Genomic DNA, 18711 nt, shown 5'->3' with positions numbered 1-18711 from the left:
TGTCTACTTAATCGTTAACTCCACCTTAGCAGCCTTGGCACCATGGCTAATAGTGATCTAGACAGAATCTCCATAAAGTAGAAAATGCACAAGACCACAGAGTTAATCATGGAAGGAAATCCAAAAACCATAGGAGTAATCAGGGATAGAATTTAGTAGTAGGCTCTACTAAAAAACTGCCCACTAGTTTGGATGATGGTATCTGTTGGTCTGCCATGATCCTGACAGACTAGGCAGGGCCTACATTCTGCTCACTCCCTTGGTCATTTATCTTCCCTCTGCTCAGTGTGACATTTTCTTGGAGGCTACTCAGAAAATCTACCACAAATGTTTAGGAGACCACATTTACCCTTGTCTCTCTCATTCCTCTGTTGATTTCATCCTGTGTTTTCTGTGCCCATTCAAACAATCCTGCTAGATGAGTTGTTTCCTTCATGTGAAAGATCTGCAGGACACCTGCCTTCCAGTCTCAGGACACCTGCCTTCCAATCCCAGGACACCTGCCATCTTGACACAGGACACCTGACTCCAGAAGCCACCTACCTTCCCTTCTTTCCTCTAAGGCCTAATTTGACTTCTGTTGTGATTTCTAATTTCCCAAGCTCCAGCTGCCCTGCAAACACACTGCTGCATTTAAACAATGTAACTGACACTCTCCAGTCCAGGCAGCAAAGGCTACTTGGGATAGAGACAGAGAGAATCCTCTGAGGTAAATGTACGCCCTCCCCCATGCCAAGGGCCAAGCTGCCTATATCCTTACACTGCCCACCCCTCCTTACCCACCCCCAGTGTTCTCTCCCTCCTTAACCAACCTGATTGTATGTCACTGACTAAACAGCAACAACCTCTTTTCTTTATAAAATTCTCATGCAGACCCACCCCACCCACATGGATGTCTGTGACAAAAGCTCAGCTTACTTCTCATCTCAGGCTCGAAGCTCAGTGAACTCGGTTTGTGAACCCTGTATTGTTTCAGCAGCTTTTTGTCCCAGGCACCACAATTCAAAGGGCTTGCCAAACGCAAAAACTCCCTGAAGAAGAGAACGCAAAGTTAGGCCTCCACTGCGAGTATCACAGAACAAGAAAGCACGTCAAGGGGTGGGGTGGGAGATGATGGATTGTAAGGGAGTAGTTACAGCACGAAACAAAGTTATTAAGACACAACATATGATATTAATTTCATATTATAGTCACCATATAGCTGTACATCTACTATGCACCCCAGAATGCCCCACTTCCTTCTACCCCACAACACCAAAATGTGTTTGGAGTCTTCTCGTTTGCTTTGCTTTCTACATTCACAAAATCCTCAGACCGTGCTAATTTGACTTCCTGTCTGTGACATGCCCTACCCTGGCAGTCCCCTAACAGGACCCTGACAGAGTACCCTGTTTCTGTATCTAGCAGCAGTCTGTCCCCTCCAGTGGATCCCTCCCGGTCCCAACACCATCTACTCACTGTCACTGCCTTGCTTAAGACTTCAATGGCTACTCATTCCTGGCACGTGAAAACCCCAACTTCCCAGGAGGAAGGCCACAGTGACAATGAGACCTACCTTAACACCCCTCAGTGCACCCCCTTTCACCCCACTGACAAGTCTGAAGCATTCCTCACTTCACAGGAGTGCCGTATTGTTTACTGAGTCATGATGCCTGTTTCTCTCACTGCAAAGGGATTCCATTCCCTCCCAGATCCCAATATGGATAATCGTCTTCCATATTCTATTTCTAAACTGTCATTACTCTAGAAAGCCAACCTCCCTAAAATTTTTGGATAAGCTGCCCTTAAATAAATTTTAAAAACCAGCTATTATAGAATATATTCTACAGTATTTAAATTTCCTACTTATGTGATAAGCTTCTTCTAATATCTGGTTATGATGCTTTCTTATGTCTCAGATTAAGGGTTCAAATAACGTGTCACACTAGGCAAGCCAGACCCCATATACCTGTGGTAGTTATAAAACAAGCTACTTCTAAGCACCAGAAAGGGTGTAAAGCATTGCAAAGGGCTAGGAGATACAATCCCTCAAGCACATCCTCCCAGACATGCTGTGCACAAAAAGCGCACTGCCTAGGAATGACACACAGTAGGCTTCCTTTCAGAGTCTGGCACGTAAGCTGTCATGACACCTCATACAATTCTCTTAGACACATGTTTACATCAAATATTTTTCTTGATCAACAATAATTTTGGAATGGGCTTTAAAAACCACAAATAATATCTCAACCACGTTTTTGAAAAGCCTTTAAGGTTTCATATGATGACAGCACTTCAACAGACGACAAGAATAAAAAGACCATGTATGGTCTCAGAATGCAAGCTATAGGTATAATTTTAAAAGAATGAAAAAGGTAATGTATGACTACATCTATTTGTCTGTATGATTTCAAAGAAAACAGGAAAGGTTTTACTTTAATTTTGTGTGTATGGGTATTTTGTCTCTATGTATGGCTGTGCACCGCATATATGCTTGATGCCAGAGTCCAGAAGAGGGTTCCAGATCCCCTAGACCTGGAATTAAAGAGAGTTTTAAGTCCCAGTTCTGAAAAGCAGATGGGGGTCTGCAGCAATAGCAGCCAAGGCTTTTAACTGCTGAGCCACTTCACCAAAACCCCTACCCCAAATTTAAAAACTGACTAAGTCCCATCTGTAAAGACAGCATTTTTCTTTTGAGTTAAAACATATGCACTCTTCTTGAGCTAGAGACATAGCTCAGTGGAAGAGTGCTCCTCCAGGAGGCATGAGCCCTGGCTTGATTCTCAGGACACACACATATGTACACATGTGTGCACGTTATGATAAATACAAACTATGTATCTACAAATGTCACATATTATATAGGATGAGTGCAAGCAAAACATTTCCAACATGACAAAATCATTGAGTTGGGAAGCAGAGTAGTGGTAGACACGGATTAGGGATGGAGGGAGGTAGGGGTGCGTAGGACACAGAAAGGCACAGGTTAGGGATTGGAGGTCAGGGGTGCATAGGACACAGAGGTACATGGGTCAGGGATGGGAGGTCAGGGGTGCACAGAATGGACTCAGAGGCACACCAGTTAGGGACTAGGGATCAGAGATGCATAGGATACAAAGGTACGCAGGTTAGGGACGGCAGAAGGTCAGGGGTGCATGGGACAAAGAGGGGCAGCAGGAGCAAGATACTCATGGGATCTAGAACTGTGCAGTGGTCACATAAAATACACCTGGTACACGCCTGTAATCCTGGCACCCAGAAGGCGACACAGGAGGATTGTGAGTTTTAGGAAATAAGCTGGTGCACTATCCAATAAAAACTCAGCTCCAAAAAATAAGGCTGTACCTCCATATGGATCCCAATAGAAAGAATTAAATGCGTATGTGCACCTATCATATGATACCACTTTCCTGTTGATACTGTGGTACACTGACAGAAGCTGGAACCACAGGAGGAAACTGGGTAAGAGAGATAATGAACTCCGGTCTTTGGAAGGACTGTAAAATGGAATTACTTGAAAATATGCATTTAAAAATATATAAATATATATATGTCTCACTTTACAAAACACATTTTTAAATTTTTATTTTAGTTGTAGTTATATGTATGTGTGTATATGTCTCAATAGGTTCATGCATCACTGTAGTGTCTACACAGAACAGAAGACGAGTGGGATCCCCCTGGGGAAACACAAGCAGCTGTGAACAGCCTGAGAGGGATGCTGGGAACGAAACTCAGGTCCTCTTGAAAGAGTGTGTGCTTAACCACTGAGCCATCTCTCTAGCCCCCTTTTTAAAAAGAGTTCTGCCTACCTAACATCCTTAAATACAAAATAGATGTAACTCCTATTCTTAAGAAATATGATATTATTTAAAGGAAAATGAGTTTTCTAGATTCAAGGGGAAGAAAGAAGCCATGGACTGAAATGCTGTTAGTAAGCACACATGTTATCCACCACACACATACTAACTATTTATTTATTTATTTATTTATTTATCCATCCATCCATCCATCCATCCATCCATCCATCCATCCATTTATTTTTAGAATCAAGGTATTAGTCACCTTATTTATTTACCTATTTATTTACCTACTTATTCATTCATTCATTTATTCATTTATTTATTTTTATAATCAAGGCATCAGTCACCATGGTGTACCAGTCTGGCTCATTCATTCATTCATTCATTTTTAGAATTAAGGTGTCAGTCACCATGGTATACCAGTCTAGCTCATTCATTCATTCATTCTTAGAATTATGGTATCAGTCACCATGAGGATCAGTCTGGCCTTAACTCACCTCATAAGCCTCCTGCTCTGAACTCATGAAAGGTGGGTAAGGAGCTGTACCACTTCTAAATAGTTTGTTTAGTTTGGTTGTGGTTTGTCCACATTTAAATATATTAAGGCCATGAAAGGCAAGTTTTTACTTTTTACAGTACTGGGAACTGGTCCCAAGACTTCCTGCATGCCAGGCAAACACTCTACCACTGAGCTACACCCCCAGACTCCATTCACTTTTCCTTGCGAGAAACCATGGCACTAAGTTCTCCAGACTATCACCGCCAGTCAGGCTTTGCATTTATGATCCCCTGTTCCAGCTTCCTGAGACCCTGAGATTGCAGGCCTTCGCCTCAGGGTCAGGATAGAACACAAAGACTCTAAGAACTGCCTGTGCGAACTTACTCAAAACAGAAGAGTTTACTCACCTCAGCACCATGGGCTCCAAGGCCTGGGAGGCTAACCGTTCAAACATGCGCTGCAGGGGTGGGTGCAGGGAGTGGTCCTCGTCAGCCAGGGCAGCGCCACACCTCTGCAGCAGCCGTGCATGAAGACCAGCTTCACACATGACCTGCTGGTTTCTCTCTGTGTGCACCAGCGATTGTAAAATATTGGCCACGGCAAGTTGAAGGTCCAAAGCGTGCTAGAGTTAACAAAGAGAAGTGCGCCACCAGGGCATCCTTAGTGACACAGGTGGCAGCTCTTCCTATGGGAAGTGCCACTTGTAACATGAACTTTTAGTTACTTGAAAACATATACACATCACAAAAACTGTAGGTGTAAAGTCCCCCTTTCTTTTAAAGACAGGGTTTCACTATGTAGCCAGGAACTTACTATGCAGACCAGGCTAGCCTTGAACTTAGAGAATGGCCTGTCTTTGCCTTTCAAATGCTGGTATTAAAGCTGTATGCTACCATATCTGGAGTGTAAAGTCTTTTTCATGGTGGTAGATAACTAGCTTTGAGGAAGTTGGTCATTCACATTTTTGACACTTTGGGGCTTAGAAATCATACAGCATTTTAACAAAAACAGTCACCCCAACTGTAAGCACCCCAGACTTCTGAGTGTTCAGGACAGACTGGATCATCAGGCTCACTGTGGTGTCTTAGGCATGCTTCCTTCTGTATCACTGCTGAGCCATTTCCAGCACTGAGCAAGACTCTCAGGGGAAACAGAAGAGTCTGAGACCAGAAGGAACCACTGGGGACCTACTGGTAACACATTAGCTGTATCCAAAACCAGAACCAGTATCTGGAAGGCCTGGCTCAACGGGGATTTCCTATTGTGAATTTAATGGGCCAGCTACACTGCATGTTCTTCCCGGTCCTTACTTCTCAGGTAAACACGCCGTCCTTTTATTCACTAAACAGAGAACTACCATGACCCAGCTTACTTCTGGCTGTGTCACTGAGCCCACAGAGGCCAGCAGGTCGAGCATGGCTAACATGGCTCCAGGGTGGATGATAACAGCATCGGAGCTCTGCAGAGGTGAGCTTGTCACCTGAAGTTTCAGGTCAGTGACACTTTTAGCAGGATACACGGGGGGAGTTGAAACACAATGAAATGCATGCCTACAAAATAAATAAATAAATAAATAAATAAAGCTTATTTAGAATCAACTCAAAATCACACTCACTGTCCATTTTCTTCATCTCCCATTACTTTTAATCACTGATATGCAAAAGCCTTGAAATTCAGGGAGTTACAAAATACCTGCTGGGTGAGACATTTATAAAAGTGAAAACAATGTATCACCACCCACCAAGCTACCTGGAGATAGCTGGTCAATTCCTGGCTCGTGGATCCAAACTATATACTCTTTGGGCTGTTTCGTTGAAAACTGGTACTTGTGCCAGAAGATATTTTTTAAAAAACAGGTGAATGAGTGATTTAAAACTCCCAAAAGACAGCAGTTTAGATACTATTTGACTAAACTGAATCACTTAATGAGATTCCTTTCAAACTACCGGAGTGTTTTTGATCTTCTCTTGGCAAGAGAATCCTGGGCTAACAAGACATAAGTGGTCTTCTCTAGCAGAAGCAACTGAACGAGCGTTGGCTCAACTGAGAAGCCTTTGGTTACTGAGAACTACATCCACAGTCTGGGCACCTCTGCACTATTCTTGAAAGCATTTGGCCTTTATTATTGAGAAGGCGTGTTTTATATGAGTTGCTATCAGATGCACAGTCGAGCTGTTCCCTGAGTAGGCATTTCCCCTCCCTTCAGAGGTCTCTCCTGTCTACCTCATATCATGCTCTTCTACAGCTCAGGAAAGCGCAAGCTTCTGTAGGAACCTAGGAGAAGGTGCCGTAGCCACAGCCTGTGAATGTTCATGCTCCAGTAGGTGGGTCTCAGTCTGATCCCAGCAGAGCTGAGCTGCTCCAGCTTTCCAGTCAGGAGCAGCTTGGAAACAGATGCCTTACAGTGGTGACTTAGTAAAGCAACTGGCACTGCTATGTTCTTGGAAAAACGTACTATCCTATTTTTACAGAAATTCTAGGAAAGCACTCAGCTGTACACGTGTTCTCTTTGATTAAGTCAGCAATTCTGTACCCATTCATGGCTTCTCTCTCAGATCTGGCTGGTTTACATTCAGAAAAATGTAACAACTAAACCTATCAAGAAAGATCTGTGGGCTGGAAAGATGGCTGAGAGATTAACAGCACTTGCTGCTCTTGCAGTGGGCCCCAGCTCAGTTCCCAGCACCCACTTGTCAGCTTACAGCCATCTGTAACTACAGCTGCAAGGGTCTGTCGCCCTCTTGTGGCCCCTCTGGGCACCAGGCAATACAGTGGATTTCTTACTTAAAAATAATTCTAAAAAAAGAGATTTCTAAGCACATCTTACTAATGGTACCTGCTTTGTATTTGTTCTTTGTTCCTTAAAATACTTTTATCCATTTATATTTTAAAAAAAGATTTATATTTTTTTCCCAGCACTGCTGAGGTCCCCATCTACTGAAATTAAAGAACTCCATAGAAAATATTTTCATTGTAAGCCAACCAAATTTGGTGAAAATAGATTTCAGTTGTACATTTTGCATACATGTCTTCCTTTGAAACTCATTTCTGTGTTAGTAGTTGAACTCAAATTTTAAGTCAAATTGTGGTCATGCTCAGGAAGATACCTTCTAGTCCTTAAAAATTAAACTCTTCATAAATATTATCCAACTTCACAAACTGTATATGACAATAATGTCACAATCAGATGGCTTTCAAACCAGAATAACACAGCAAACACTGTTAAAAACATAAACAAGTTTTTTTAATTAACTAAAATTAGGTGCATTTTATAGGACAGCAATAATCCTTACCAAGTAATAAGTATGACCAATTCTTAATCATGAGTTATAGTAAGCGTATTAAATAGTTAAATCATAAGCAAGGCCTGTTTGAAAAGGGAATAAAATGACATTTCAAAGATCAACTAACATGGCTATTGTAGTCATTTGTAATTACTAGAAATTGATACTTCATATTAAATTCTCATCCAGTTAAGTTTCATTCCTGTCTTGGTAATACACGGTCAAACAGTCCATGCTGATTGTATTAGGTATTTCAAGGGACAAGGCTGTGTGCAGTAACTAGTGGCTGCAGTCTCCCCACACAGATCTAGCTTTGAGTCTTTTATGGCTCCCTTCTCTCAATATTGCTCAACTACAGTTTTATCCTAGTATTCCTCGTAAATTGTAAACAACAGGAAAGCCACGTCTTTTACTTCCCCAAACTCCAAGCTGGCTAGTTCTTCCTATTTTAAACATAGAGAAGAATCCAGGTTTTTCATGTAAGACAAGGGTCACAAGTGCAGACTTTGTCAGTGTCAGAATGTCCCACAGATTGTGCAAACACAATACAAGGCTAGTCTGTCATTCGCCAGCAAACCCAGTTTGTGCTGCCAAGAGGAAGAGATGCCCATGAGCTGATGTCATTTGTTGAGAAGTTCTAGAAATAATGTGACTACATGACTACAATTCTAATTTCAAAACCTACTATATTTGGATGTGTGGATAAATATGCTGTATGACTTGCCTCATTATAACTCAGGAGGGGGTGACCTGACCTAAATGGCGACCTGTTGGTATAGGTAGGGGCTGGGGATGCAGCTCAGTGGGAGCGAGCTTTCCTAGCATGTGGAAGTAGCCATCATTAACCCTGAGCAGTCGGGGTGGGGCAACACTGATTTTAGCATGGACATGGTCAGGTGGCATTGGCTGTGGTCTGAGGGAGGATGCATGGGAATTAGGGCTCCCTACACATGTTTGCTGCGTGAGTGACAGCTTTTCCTTAAGTCAAATCCCCAGTATCTCTACAGAAAACACATTTCTGATTTAAACACACAGGACTCCATGCAGACAGTTATCATTTAAATAAGCCACTCTTCCAGAAAAATTTTAAAGAAAAATATATTCTTTAGATGGTCAATTTCTACTTTTGGGTTTCAGTGTTTAAGGACTAAGTGTTATTTAAGGACTAAGTGTTTAGGGACACAACAAATTATAGGCCTTTATCATTTATGATGTGGTCATTTTAGAGTTTGAGTAGTTTCACCTACCTCATGAATATAATTCTTTCTTTAACATTTACTATTTTTTTTGAAATCATAAACACAGTAATGTTCAAAACTTACATGTCTTTTACCACACTCAATTTGCAACAGAAAGCTATGAGGTTAAATTAAGGTTATTTAATTTGTCACTTGGTAAATTAAGCTCAATGCTTTAAGAGAAAATAATTTGGCATGCACAGAGCCCTGTTTACTTATAATATCACACAGAAAAGAAAAAGTTATTTGAGGGTACAAATATGTTGAACAATGCTAGATTTATTTAATGCTACTCATGATTAACTGTAATGAGATATAAGCCCTTATATAAACTTAAGGAAAAAATAAAAAGTCTCCTCACATCCCAACGCCTGTTACCATAGTGTTTAGTTGGCCATGGGTATCCCCAGGGGATTTGGTCTTAGACCCCCTGGTGAGTCAGCTCCAAGTGTGCTCAACTTTCCCATATCAAGTGGGGTACATTCCTTTTACCTAGATTATTCACCATACCCTATACAACATAAGTGGTTCTTAGGCCATAGCTGCCATGCAATAAAATGAAAAAGCTCATGTGCATTCCATACAAACCAGATTTCCAATCTGAGGCTTTTTAAACTCACTGACACAGAAATAAAACACATAACGTACGATACTGTTGATCCAGTGTCCACTGTAATATTTGTTTTGTAAGCTGAACAACTGTCATTGGGGTGAAAACGCAACCTAACAGATTCTCACATTCATCCCTCACAAACCCCAACTGGAGATGTTTGAACAAGTGTTAAGGACTTGCTATCGCCTATGAGGACAAGCGAGGACAGAAGGGAGCACGCCGTGCCAGCTGCACAGATTGATTATATTAGATGCAGGTTGTACACAGACTCTGAAACAGGACTTAGCTATTCTTGGCCAATCAACTGCTGGCTTGATTTTCTTTCTTTCCTTTCTTCCTCTCTCTCTCTCTTTCTTTCTTTCTTTTCATTTAAATTTATAAAATTTAGATGTTTGATAAACTGGAGCAGCTTATACACTTCTGTGGAATATACAAAGGTATCAGCCTCGTATTTTCAACTGGTTAAACCTGACTGAGAAAATAAACATTCCAGGGCTATGAAGTTCACCTTGCAATAACAGTAAAACCAAGAATGATCCCAACAATAACTAATGAGAAAGGGGAAGGTAGCCTACTTAACGAAGCACTAAGGCCACCCTGGTTACTTATCTTTAAGGGGAACAGTTATTTGTACACTGAAGGAGGGTGGCAGTTAGCAGGAGTACCAGCTGCAGCACAGGACAGTGGTCTTGGAGAAGCAGTTTTACAATGGGACAAGCTTCTTTTGCACAGCCTCTTGGTATGTATTCATGCTGTGTGAGCAGGGTGGGATGAGAGCTTGTGCATGAAGGAGTACAGGTGTGTGCACCAGGTGTTGTGTGGAGAGATCAGAGTGCACCCTCAGGCAGCTGTCCTTGCATCCCCCTTGTTTCAGGCAGGGTCTCCCTCATGTAGTTTACCACAGTGTGTGCTATGCTAGTGGCACCCAACTCTCTGGACAGCCTCCTATCTCTGTCGTGCATCTCCCCTGTAAGCACTGGGATTACAGACACCTGTTTTACTAGGTTCTAGGGATCTGAACTCAGGTCACCAGACTTGCGCAGCAAGCACTTCACCACTCAGCCATTACCCCTCCCTGGGACAAACAACACCCTTAATAGAAGGTATAGCTGCTCTACAGAGATGAATTAAGAGGTACAGCTATTCATACGGTTAATAGTATAAGTATGTAATAAGGATGAATAGTAACAGTAAAAGTACAGAATAAGGATGAATGAAAATTTCTACATGTCCCCATATTCCTATAGAAAAAACACATTTTATTTTTATCAACATACTCTAAGGAAACTAGCAATCTCAAGTCCTGAAAACTATCATTTCTTTAAGGCCCCAAAGCAAACCTACACAAGAGCCCTGCGTCCCAAAGCACAATCACTGCCTCAACACAGAAGCAGGCACGGGAAACCCACTGCAATGTGGATTGACTTCTCTTGTAAGATCAGTACCTTTTCCTGGACAAAGCTGGTGTTCCCCAAGGAGAGGGGAGAGAAGACTCGCTTGTCAGGCAAGGAGGGATCTGCTCTGCACGACTACAGATGACAAAACAGACACGGGTTAGAGGTTAGGAGAGAGCATCGTCAGCAGCTGGTTAGTTTCATAGGAGACGCGGGGTCAGGGTCGTGAGAAACATCTTCCATATTCCGCAGGAGCGAGGATCACAAGCACAACACACGCACCGACTAAAACAGGAAAGGTGGCTGGAGGCAGAAGCCACTCCTATCAGTGTTAACATGGACCTTGTTAAACAGACAGAACTAAAGCTAAGGGATATTAACTGGGGTCTAAAGACATCTGCACAGCTCCTCCTTCAGCACCACAGTACACTGGTACTACACAACACCCTGCTTCCCATAAGCTAGTAATTACCTGCAAGATGAAAAACAAGAAACAATTTAGAGTATCTCCTGTTACTTGGTCTATTTGTGGTTGAAGTGAGAAAAAAATCACTTATATGAAAGTAAAGTAGAAACTATTAAAAGCGACAGTGCTCAAGCTACAGAAACCAGAATGAGACTACATTATTTCCAAAGTGGAAAATTAATTGAAAATGTAGTTAAGGTGGTGAAAATAAATGACCCTGGGTAATGTAGCTCTCCTGTGCAAAGCCTGATTTCTCCATCACAGAATGCATCACCTTACACTGCAAATATTTATGTGTACATTATCAGTGGATGATGACCAGGACCCAGACAGTACTGTGTAGGGCTAATGCCTCAGGACCCGAATGCACAGAGGCCTGGCAAACAGCAGCTCTCCAGAAAGCACTTGTTTCTTAAGGATTAGGTAAGCAATTCTGATACACTCTAGCCTGGGATGCCTCCAGTACCACATGTCTCTTAGGGAGGCATGCCATCTTTCAAGGGCTACAAAATATGAAGTGTGACAGACTCTCTGCCATGACCTGGCAATATGTCATAATAACCATGTTCTCCTGTGGGTGACCAGGATGAACACGTCAGATGCACCTAATGTTCTCTGAGAGTAAGGAACAATACTCATGACACAAAAGAAAACATCCTAGAAGCTGTTCCATTAATCGCAATGGGCACTAAGTGAACGTGCATTCACTCAAACACAGGCTCCTGCACTACAAACTCAACATCTGGACAATAGGAAGGGTCCCAAGGGACAGACCTCAAGTACATAGAAGATTCACCGGTTTTCACGTTCCTTCCAGTTAACTGGAGTCTAATGCCGCGGCTGTGCTGAGCACACCCTGCAATTCAGAAGGCAAAGAAGGCCCATACCTGTCAAAAGAATCTGTGGCCACCTTGTAGAGATAGATAAAGAGTTTACTGCAGTGGCGCAGGGTTGGTGACACAGAGTCCACTGACACCGCCCCTTCCTCCAGCAGTCTCTGGAAAGGCTGTGTGTTTGAGGGGAAGACATTCACGGCACTTATTTTCCTGAGGTCTGAGAAGCAGCCAAGAAACCGGACAGCATCTGCCAGCTTTTCGTATTGGATCTCGGTCTTGAAGAAGTGAGAGTTGGCTGGCTCGTAGCGCAGAGCTGCAGTCAGCGTGCAGAACACCGTGTGCAGGAGCTCAAACACTTGATTCTGGTTCACTTTCTCCCAGCCATTCTTGGGAGGAGAGCTCAAAGACCTCTCCATAGCAACGAGCAAGGATGTAATGTACACAAACCCTCCAACTTTCCTAAAGACTGTTCTGGAACGGTGGCTTTCTCGAAGGACAGACAGAAGGGCCTGCAGGGGGAAAGAGGGAAAACCAGTATTATTCACGCAGAATAAATTTCAGGTAGTACTATCACACATTTCTTTTCATAAGACTGGATCCAAACAATGGCTAAAAAAAAAAAAAAAAACTTACCTTATTTAAGATAATCAATGAATTCAAGTACTTAATAGAACGATTGATTGCATAAGCAACAGAGTAGTCTGATATCACATGACCACGGAAACTTGTGGTTATCAGACGGGTTATTCTAAGCGGGAAGATGAGGAAGGGCAGCTGAGACCTGAGGGCACTGAATCAGACACAGTTTCTCAGGGTAGAGGACTTAGAAGTCAGTCTCTCTACAAAGACTGAAAGAATGGCCCCTCCCCATGTCAGTCATCTGACCTAATAACCAAAGCTTCCCATCAAGCTGCTGCTTGTCATCCACTTGATACCACCTGATATTTAACCTGCCAATTAAGTGTGCAAGGCACTAGCACTGGGTACCCTCACACCCTGCCTTCTGTACTTGCTTAACAGTGAGGTGTGTTATGTAAAGCAAGGTCTTCTTATCCAAAGCCTTAGGTCCAGGAACTCCATGATAGACACGTGCAATGACAGACCATGGGTATGGACGGGAGCACGTGCGTGCGTGTGTGTGTGTGTGTGTGTGTGTGTGTGTGTGTGTTTAAATACTTTTATGCATGGCACAAAGTTCTACTGTAGTAGATTCTCTACATGGGGCATCATATCAGAAAGTTCTAGAATTTGAGGCTGGAGTAATGACTCAGCAATCACTCCAGGTTCAGTTTCCAGTGCTACATGGGGGAGTCCCAGCTGTCTGTAACCAGGAGATCCGACCTCCTTCCTCTTTCAGCCTCATGGGCACATGGTGCACAGGCATATATGCCTGCAAACGCTAAATGTTTCCTAAGTTTTAGAGTTTGGAGGTTTTTTTTTCAAATTTTAGATTTTCAAAACACCATCACCACCACTGCCACCGCAACCGCCACCACCACCATCATCAGGTGATGAACTAAGGCCATATTTTAAAAAGTTATCAAGGACTCTACACTGAGTTAAATGAATGGCCAAGAAAGGGCTTAAGCCCAGGAAATTCCAGTTCCTAAAATGCATCTAACCATGATGTCATTTTGTCCTGATCTGTGGCCTGACATCTGTTGACCTATGTTTCTGTTCTTATGACACCAAAACTCCAGGTCTGTTTTAATCTCAGCAGACATTGTATTTCAGAAGGCCATTTTCTTCAAATATTACATGTTCCCAAGGGAAGCCAAATAACAGGATAGACCATGTACTACCACAGGTTATAAATGCATACAGTATAATATAGTCATCCGGGAAAGGCCATGTGCTAACACAGGACATAACTGCATACAGTATATGTAACCACCCGGGAAAGGTTATGTGCTAATGTAGGATTTAACTATACATACTGTATGTAACCACCTGGGAAAGGTTATGTTCTAATGTAGGATTTAACTATACATACTGTATGTAACCACCCGGGAAAGGTTATGTGCTAATAATACAGGACATAACTACATATGGCATATGTAGCTGTCCATCTGACACACACCACTTGAACAACAATGAAGAGTTCACTATGTACTAAAACCTGTTATTTTAAAAGAAACTATATAACCTGTGCATATTACTAAAACACCAAGTCTGTTCCTCCCACTCTTTTGCTAAGAATTTCCATTTTAAAAAGTATTTGGTAGCAATATCATTTCTTTGTTGTCAAGTTTAGCAAATTATATTCTTAACAATTATAATTCATTTAAGACACTTCAACATTATAAAAATCTTAAGGTTATGATAGGGAGTGAATAGAGATCACACACAGTCGGAATGCTTGCATTCAAATTCTGGCTCCAACAGTAAACTGTGTTATCACACCACTTAACCTGTCTGTGTCATGGTTTTCAGTAAGTATGACAGAGATAATCAGAACTCACCAAACACACACACACACACACACACACACACACACACACACACACACAATGTTGTGGATAGCCCCAGCCTTGTATTTTGATAATTCTCCTTTCCTGTGAAGGGCTGCAGGAGGTGTGATTTCTAGTGAACCTTCTGCCCATCTTAATTTGTAAAATAAAGACTGGAACCAGTGATTGGGCAGAGGAAGGGGAGGCGGAGATATAAAGGTTGGTGGGAGGAGACCAAGGGGGACGATGGAGGAGGAGGAGGACTGGAGGAAGACAATGGAGGAGGAAGATGACTAAGAAAAGGAGGACTGGGAAGCAGGGGGTAGAAGGACAGACGCAGGGTCTGGAAAATCCTCAAGTTATAAGGGTCTCATAGCTGGGGAACAGAGTAGTGTAGGGGTATCTGCCCAACCTAGGCTTACAGAATATATTCATAATTACTGAGTTGTGTTTTCATTGACCGGTCCTATTTGAGTTGGAGATTTAAATATCTCCCACAACAACAGTTTTGTAAAATTGCTGACACATAAACCTATCACTGCTTTAAAGACAGGGCAAAATATAACAAGTACATGTCATGCATAACTTTAACAACAAGGACACAAGGAATGAGTCCACTGTGAACACTATACTGTCACAGGCCTGGGGACATAGCCCACTTACACATTGAGGTTAGCACACACAGTGGAGTGAACTGTCACAGGCTTGGGGACACAGCCCACTACACACTGAGGTTAGCATACGCTGGAGTGGAGTGGACTGTCACAGGCCTTGGGCACAAGCCTGCAATAGCCTCCCATGCTCTACGGTTAGTTATGATAGATTATTTCAGATTCCAAGTATCCCACTGTGCTGCATACTGTACTCATGCATCTGCAGATATCTAAACATAGGAAAGGCACAATAAGCACAGTTGAGCCCTGTCATAACGGTTTTATATGTGATAGAGAGACGCCTGTCACTATAGTCATGGACTATGACTATAATATAAATAAATGAAAAGGGGTGAGGTCAGAGTCACTCATATGGCTAGTCAGGATGTTGACAGGGTTAGAGAAGATAACCATGAATTCTTAGTCTGAGAGTTACTACTCTAGGACATGTGTATCTCCTACATCTTCAAAACTGATATCTGTTGGCATTGCCACAGTAATAATCAGTATTGGAAAACTTTCAAATACCAGAACAACTGAACTTCTTGCTTAAATCAATAAATGATAATAAGCCGAGAATAATAAAGTTATCATAAAATCTGGATCCCAGGAGTGATATGATCATAGGATTTCAGATTTGGCCGGGCAGTGGTGGCACATGCATTTGATCCCAGCACTTGGGAGGCAGAGGCAGGCGGATTTCTAAGTTCGAGGCTAGCCTGGTCTACAGAGTGAGTTCCAGGACAGCCAAGGCTACACAGAGAAACCCTGTCTCTAAAAACCTTAAAACAAAAACTAAAAAAAACAAAAACAAACAAACAAACAAACAACCCTAAGGATTTCAGATTTGCACATTCATAACTGCAAAGTAAATTAGCAGATGTCTATGGGCTATGCAGTTGGGAGTCTGTGGGAGGCAGTTTTGTATACAGCAAAGTAGAAATTGAAGTTGAGACCCCCCCCCATCCCCCTACTGTTTCCCAGCACTAAGGTATGTTGGGAACCGCACTAGCCCCTCGTTCGGGTGCCAAAAAATGTTGGGAGCCGCACTAGCCCCATGTTGGGCGCCAAAAAATGTAGCGGCCCAAGCAAAATGTTGAGGCCCGGGCCGACCCACGTTTGGACGGCCACTGTATCCCGGCCCAAGCTGCCGCTCCGGTCGCGGGTTGGGGTTCAGCAAGAGCGAGAGTGAGGACGGACTCGAAGAATGCAGACCAGACAGAGTGTGATTCAATCCCATTTATTCTTCAGTCTAAGTCCTAAGTCTTGAGTTCCTAGTGCCTAGTCCCTAGCTCCTAGTCCCTCCAAGTTCCAAGTTACTTCTTCCAAGTTCTCTTCCAAGTGCCTGCTACCTGTCTTCTCTCTGCTGTGTCTGGTTCTCTCTCTATAGTCTGATACTCAGTTTTGTTCTGTCTCTGCCTTTTATATGTCTCACTTCTAAGCCATGCCTCTAAGTCACACCTTTAATCATGCCCTTAGGTCTTATCTCTAAATTACACTCTTAAGTCACACACCTTTAATCTCACATACCTTTAATCTCACGCACCTTTAATCTCAAGGTATCTAAACCAAGATTATTGGAGTGTGCTCAGCTGTTGTAGGCTATTGTAATCCAAGTCACATGTCAGGGTATATGGCTCAAGATGGCTGCAAAGCTGATAGCTGCTTTCTGCTAAAAGTCGGCCCCCAACAAAGGTACAAGACCCGAGGTCACAGTGCTTGGAGTCTCCCACTGGCTAAAACACTTCAGCAACCAGTGCTGGCTATTAGGTGTGATAAGAATGCTTTAGTGTGATAAGAATGCAAATCTCTGAGTTCCATATATACCACTCTGAACATGCTCCATCTCACCTGATCTCGGAAGCTGAGTAGGGTTGGGACTGGTTAGTACTTAGACAGGAGAGTTCACCATTATTATTAGAGCTGGAGAGATGGCTCAGTGGTTAAGAGCATTGGCTGCTTTTCCAGAGGTCCTGAGTTCAATTCCCAGCAACCACATAGTGGCTCACAACCATTTATAATGGGATCTTATTCCCTCTTCTGATGTACCCAAAACCAGAGCACTTATATACATAAAATAAATAAGTAAATCTTTAAAAACGGAAGAGAAAGATGTGAATCACCTCCTTTCCCTGTGACTGACAGCTTCTCTGCTGTCTCACACACTTCTTCACTCCCCAGGGCAGTCCAGGCTTACTCTGCTTCATCTGCCTCACCTCTAAAACCACCCACTTCTCTAAGGAAGTGGTTGCTTGCTTAGGATGGAAATCATATTTAGAAATCATGGATCAGTAAGTTAATGAATTCTTAAAGCATAAGAATTTTAATGACTCTTCTGACTTAGGCAGATGTTATTTAAATGCAAAAGGAGGTTTCTAGAGACAGCCCATCAAGACTCTTTCAATTAAAACTTTGTTATTCACACTGCAGAAATTAAAAGCACAGTTCTGTGAACTGCCTGACCTAGTCCTCCTTCATAGATCACACTTCAGATGTCTAATCAAGCTGCACTTCAGGTTATAGTGTCTAAAACACAGGGAGGGTCTAAGGACAAGGACTCTAGCATAGCCAAGGAACTGCAAGAAAAGAAATCAAATTAAACCTAGCACTTGGGAGGCAGAGGCAGGTGGATTTCTGAGTTTGAGGCCAGCCTGGTCTGCAGAGTGAGTTCCAGGACAGCCAGGACTACACAGAGAAACCCTGTCTCCAGAAAGAAAGAAAGGAAGAAAGAAAGAAAGAAAGAAAGAAAAAGAAAAAAGAAAGAAAGAAAGAGAGAGAGAGAGAGAGAGAGAGAAGAGAGAGAGAGAGAGAGAAAAGAAAGAATCAAATGAAATAAGTAAACTATTACAGGGACGTGAATAGCACCTATCTGTATTAACAAAGAGGCTTATGTGAATGAACGCGTGTGAATGCATGTGAATGCATAGAACGAAATGTACACACAGGAAACTGCGTTAGTTGCTGTTATAATTATGATGTTTTTTGTTTCTCAGACTTAGAAAAACAGTTTCAAATGCCACTCAATACTCTTCTCTTATACACTATTCCTTGCTTGAGTCACCAAACTCACGTGGAAACAAAAGAAAGATGCTTAGCTTTAGTTAGCTCTAGAAAGGTCTTACATGGCAATGACAGTTAATGTCAGCAATGCCAGAAGACACACATGCAGAAGTCCTAGGAGGAAGGGCGTCATGGCAGAGAGTGTGTGTAGAGGCCCTGCTCAGGGAAACACACTACCTTACACTACCTTCCTGCTCTGCAGATCAGTGAGCTAACTGCTCTGCAAGCTTGCTATGGCGTGAGACGATCAACAGAAACGTTAAACTTGAAGGAGACTGTTGGTCTACTACGAACACAGAAATGCATAAACATGTATACACAGCATCATGTGACAGATTTCACGTATGCATAACATTGGATGGTTGGAACCTGACAGATAATATACATATTTAGCTTTTAGTCATTCCACATGATTCGAATGAGCCAGGACAACTGT

General features: G+C 42.5%; 1 protein-coding gene across 1 annotated transcript in view; it reads right to left on the bottom strand.

The window, feature by feature from the left end:
• Positions 1–18711, bottom strand: part of Wdfy3 (WD repeat and FYVE domain containing 3) — a 223789-nt gene that overhangs the window by 88301 nt on the left and 116777 nt on the right. The window contains 5 exon segments of the mRNA XM_076926347.1: positions 919–1031; positions 4689–4903; positions 5654–5831; positions 10862–10945; positions 12164–12621. Coding sequence (XP_076782462.1) covers positions 919–1031; positions 4689–4903; positions 5654–5831; positions 10862–10945; positions 12164–12621 — 1048 coding nt within the window.

The sequence above is a fragment of the Arvicanthis niloticus genome, chromosome 27 (assembly GCF_011762505.2).
Source record: "Arvicanthis niloticus isolate mArvNil1 chromosome 27, mArvNil1.pat.X, whole genome shotgun sequence".
NCBI classification, from domain to species: domain Eukaryota; kingdom Metazoa; phylum Chordata; class Mammalia; order Rodentia; family Muridae; genus Arvicanthis; species Arvicanthis niloticus.
The sequence above is the reverse complement of the archived record's forward strand: the minus strand, read 5'-3'. Positions and strand labels throughout refer to the sequence as shown.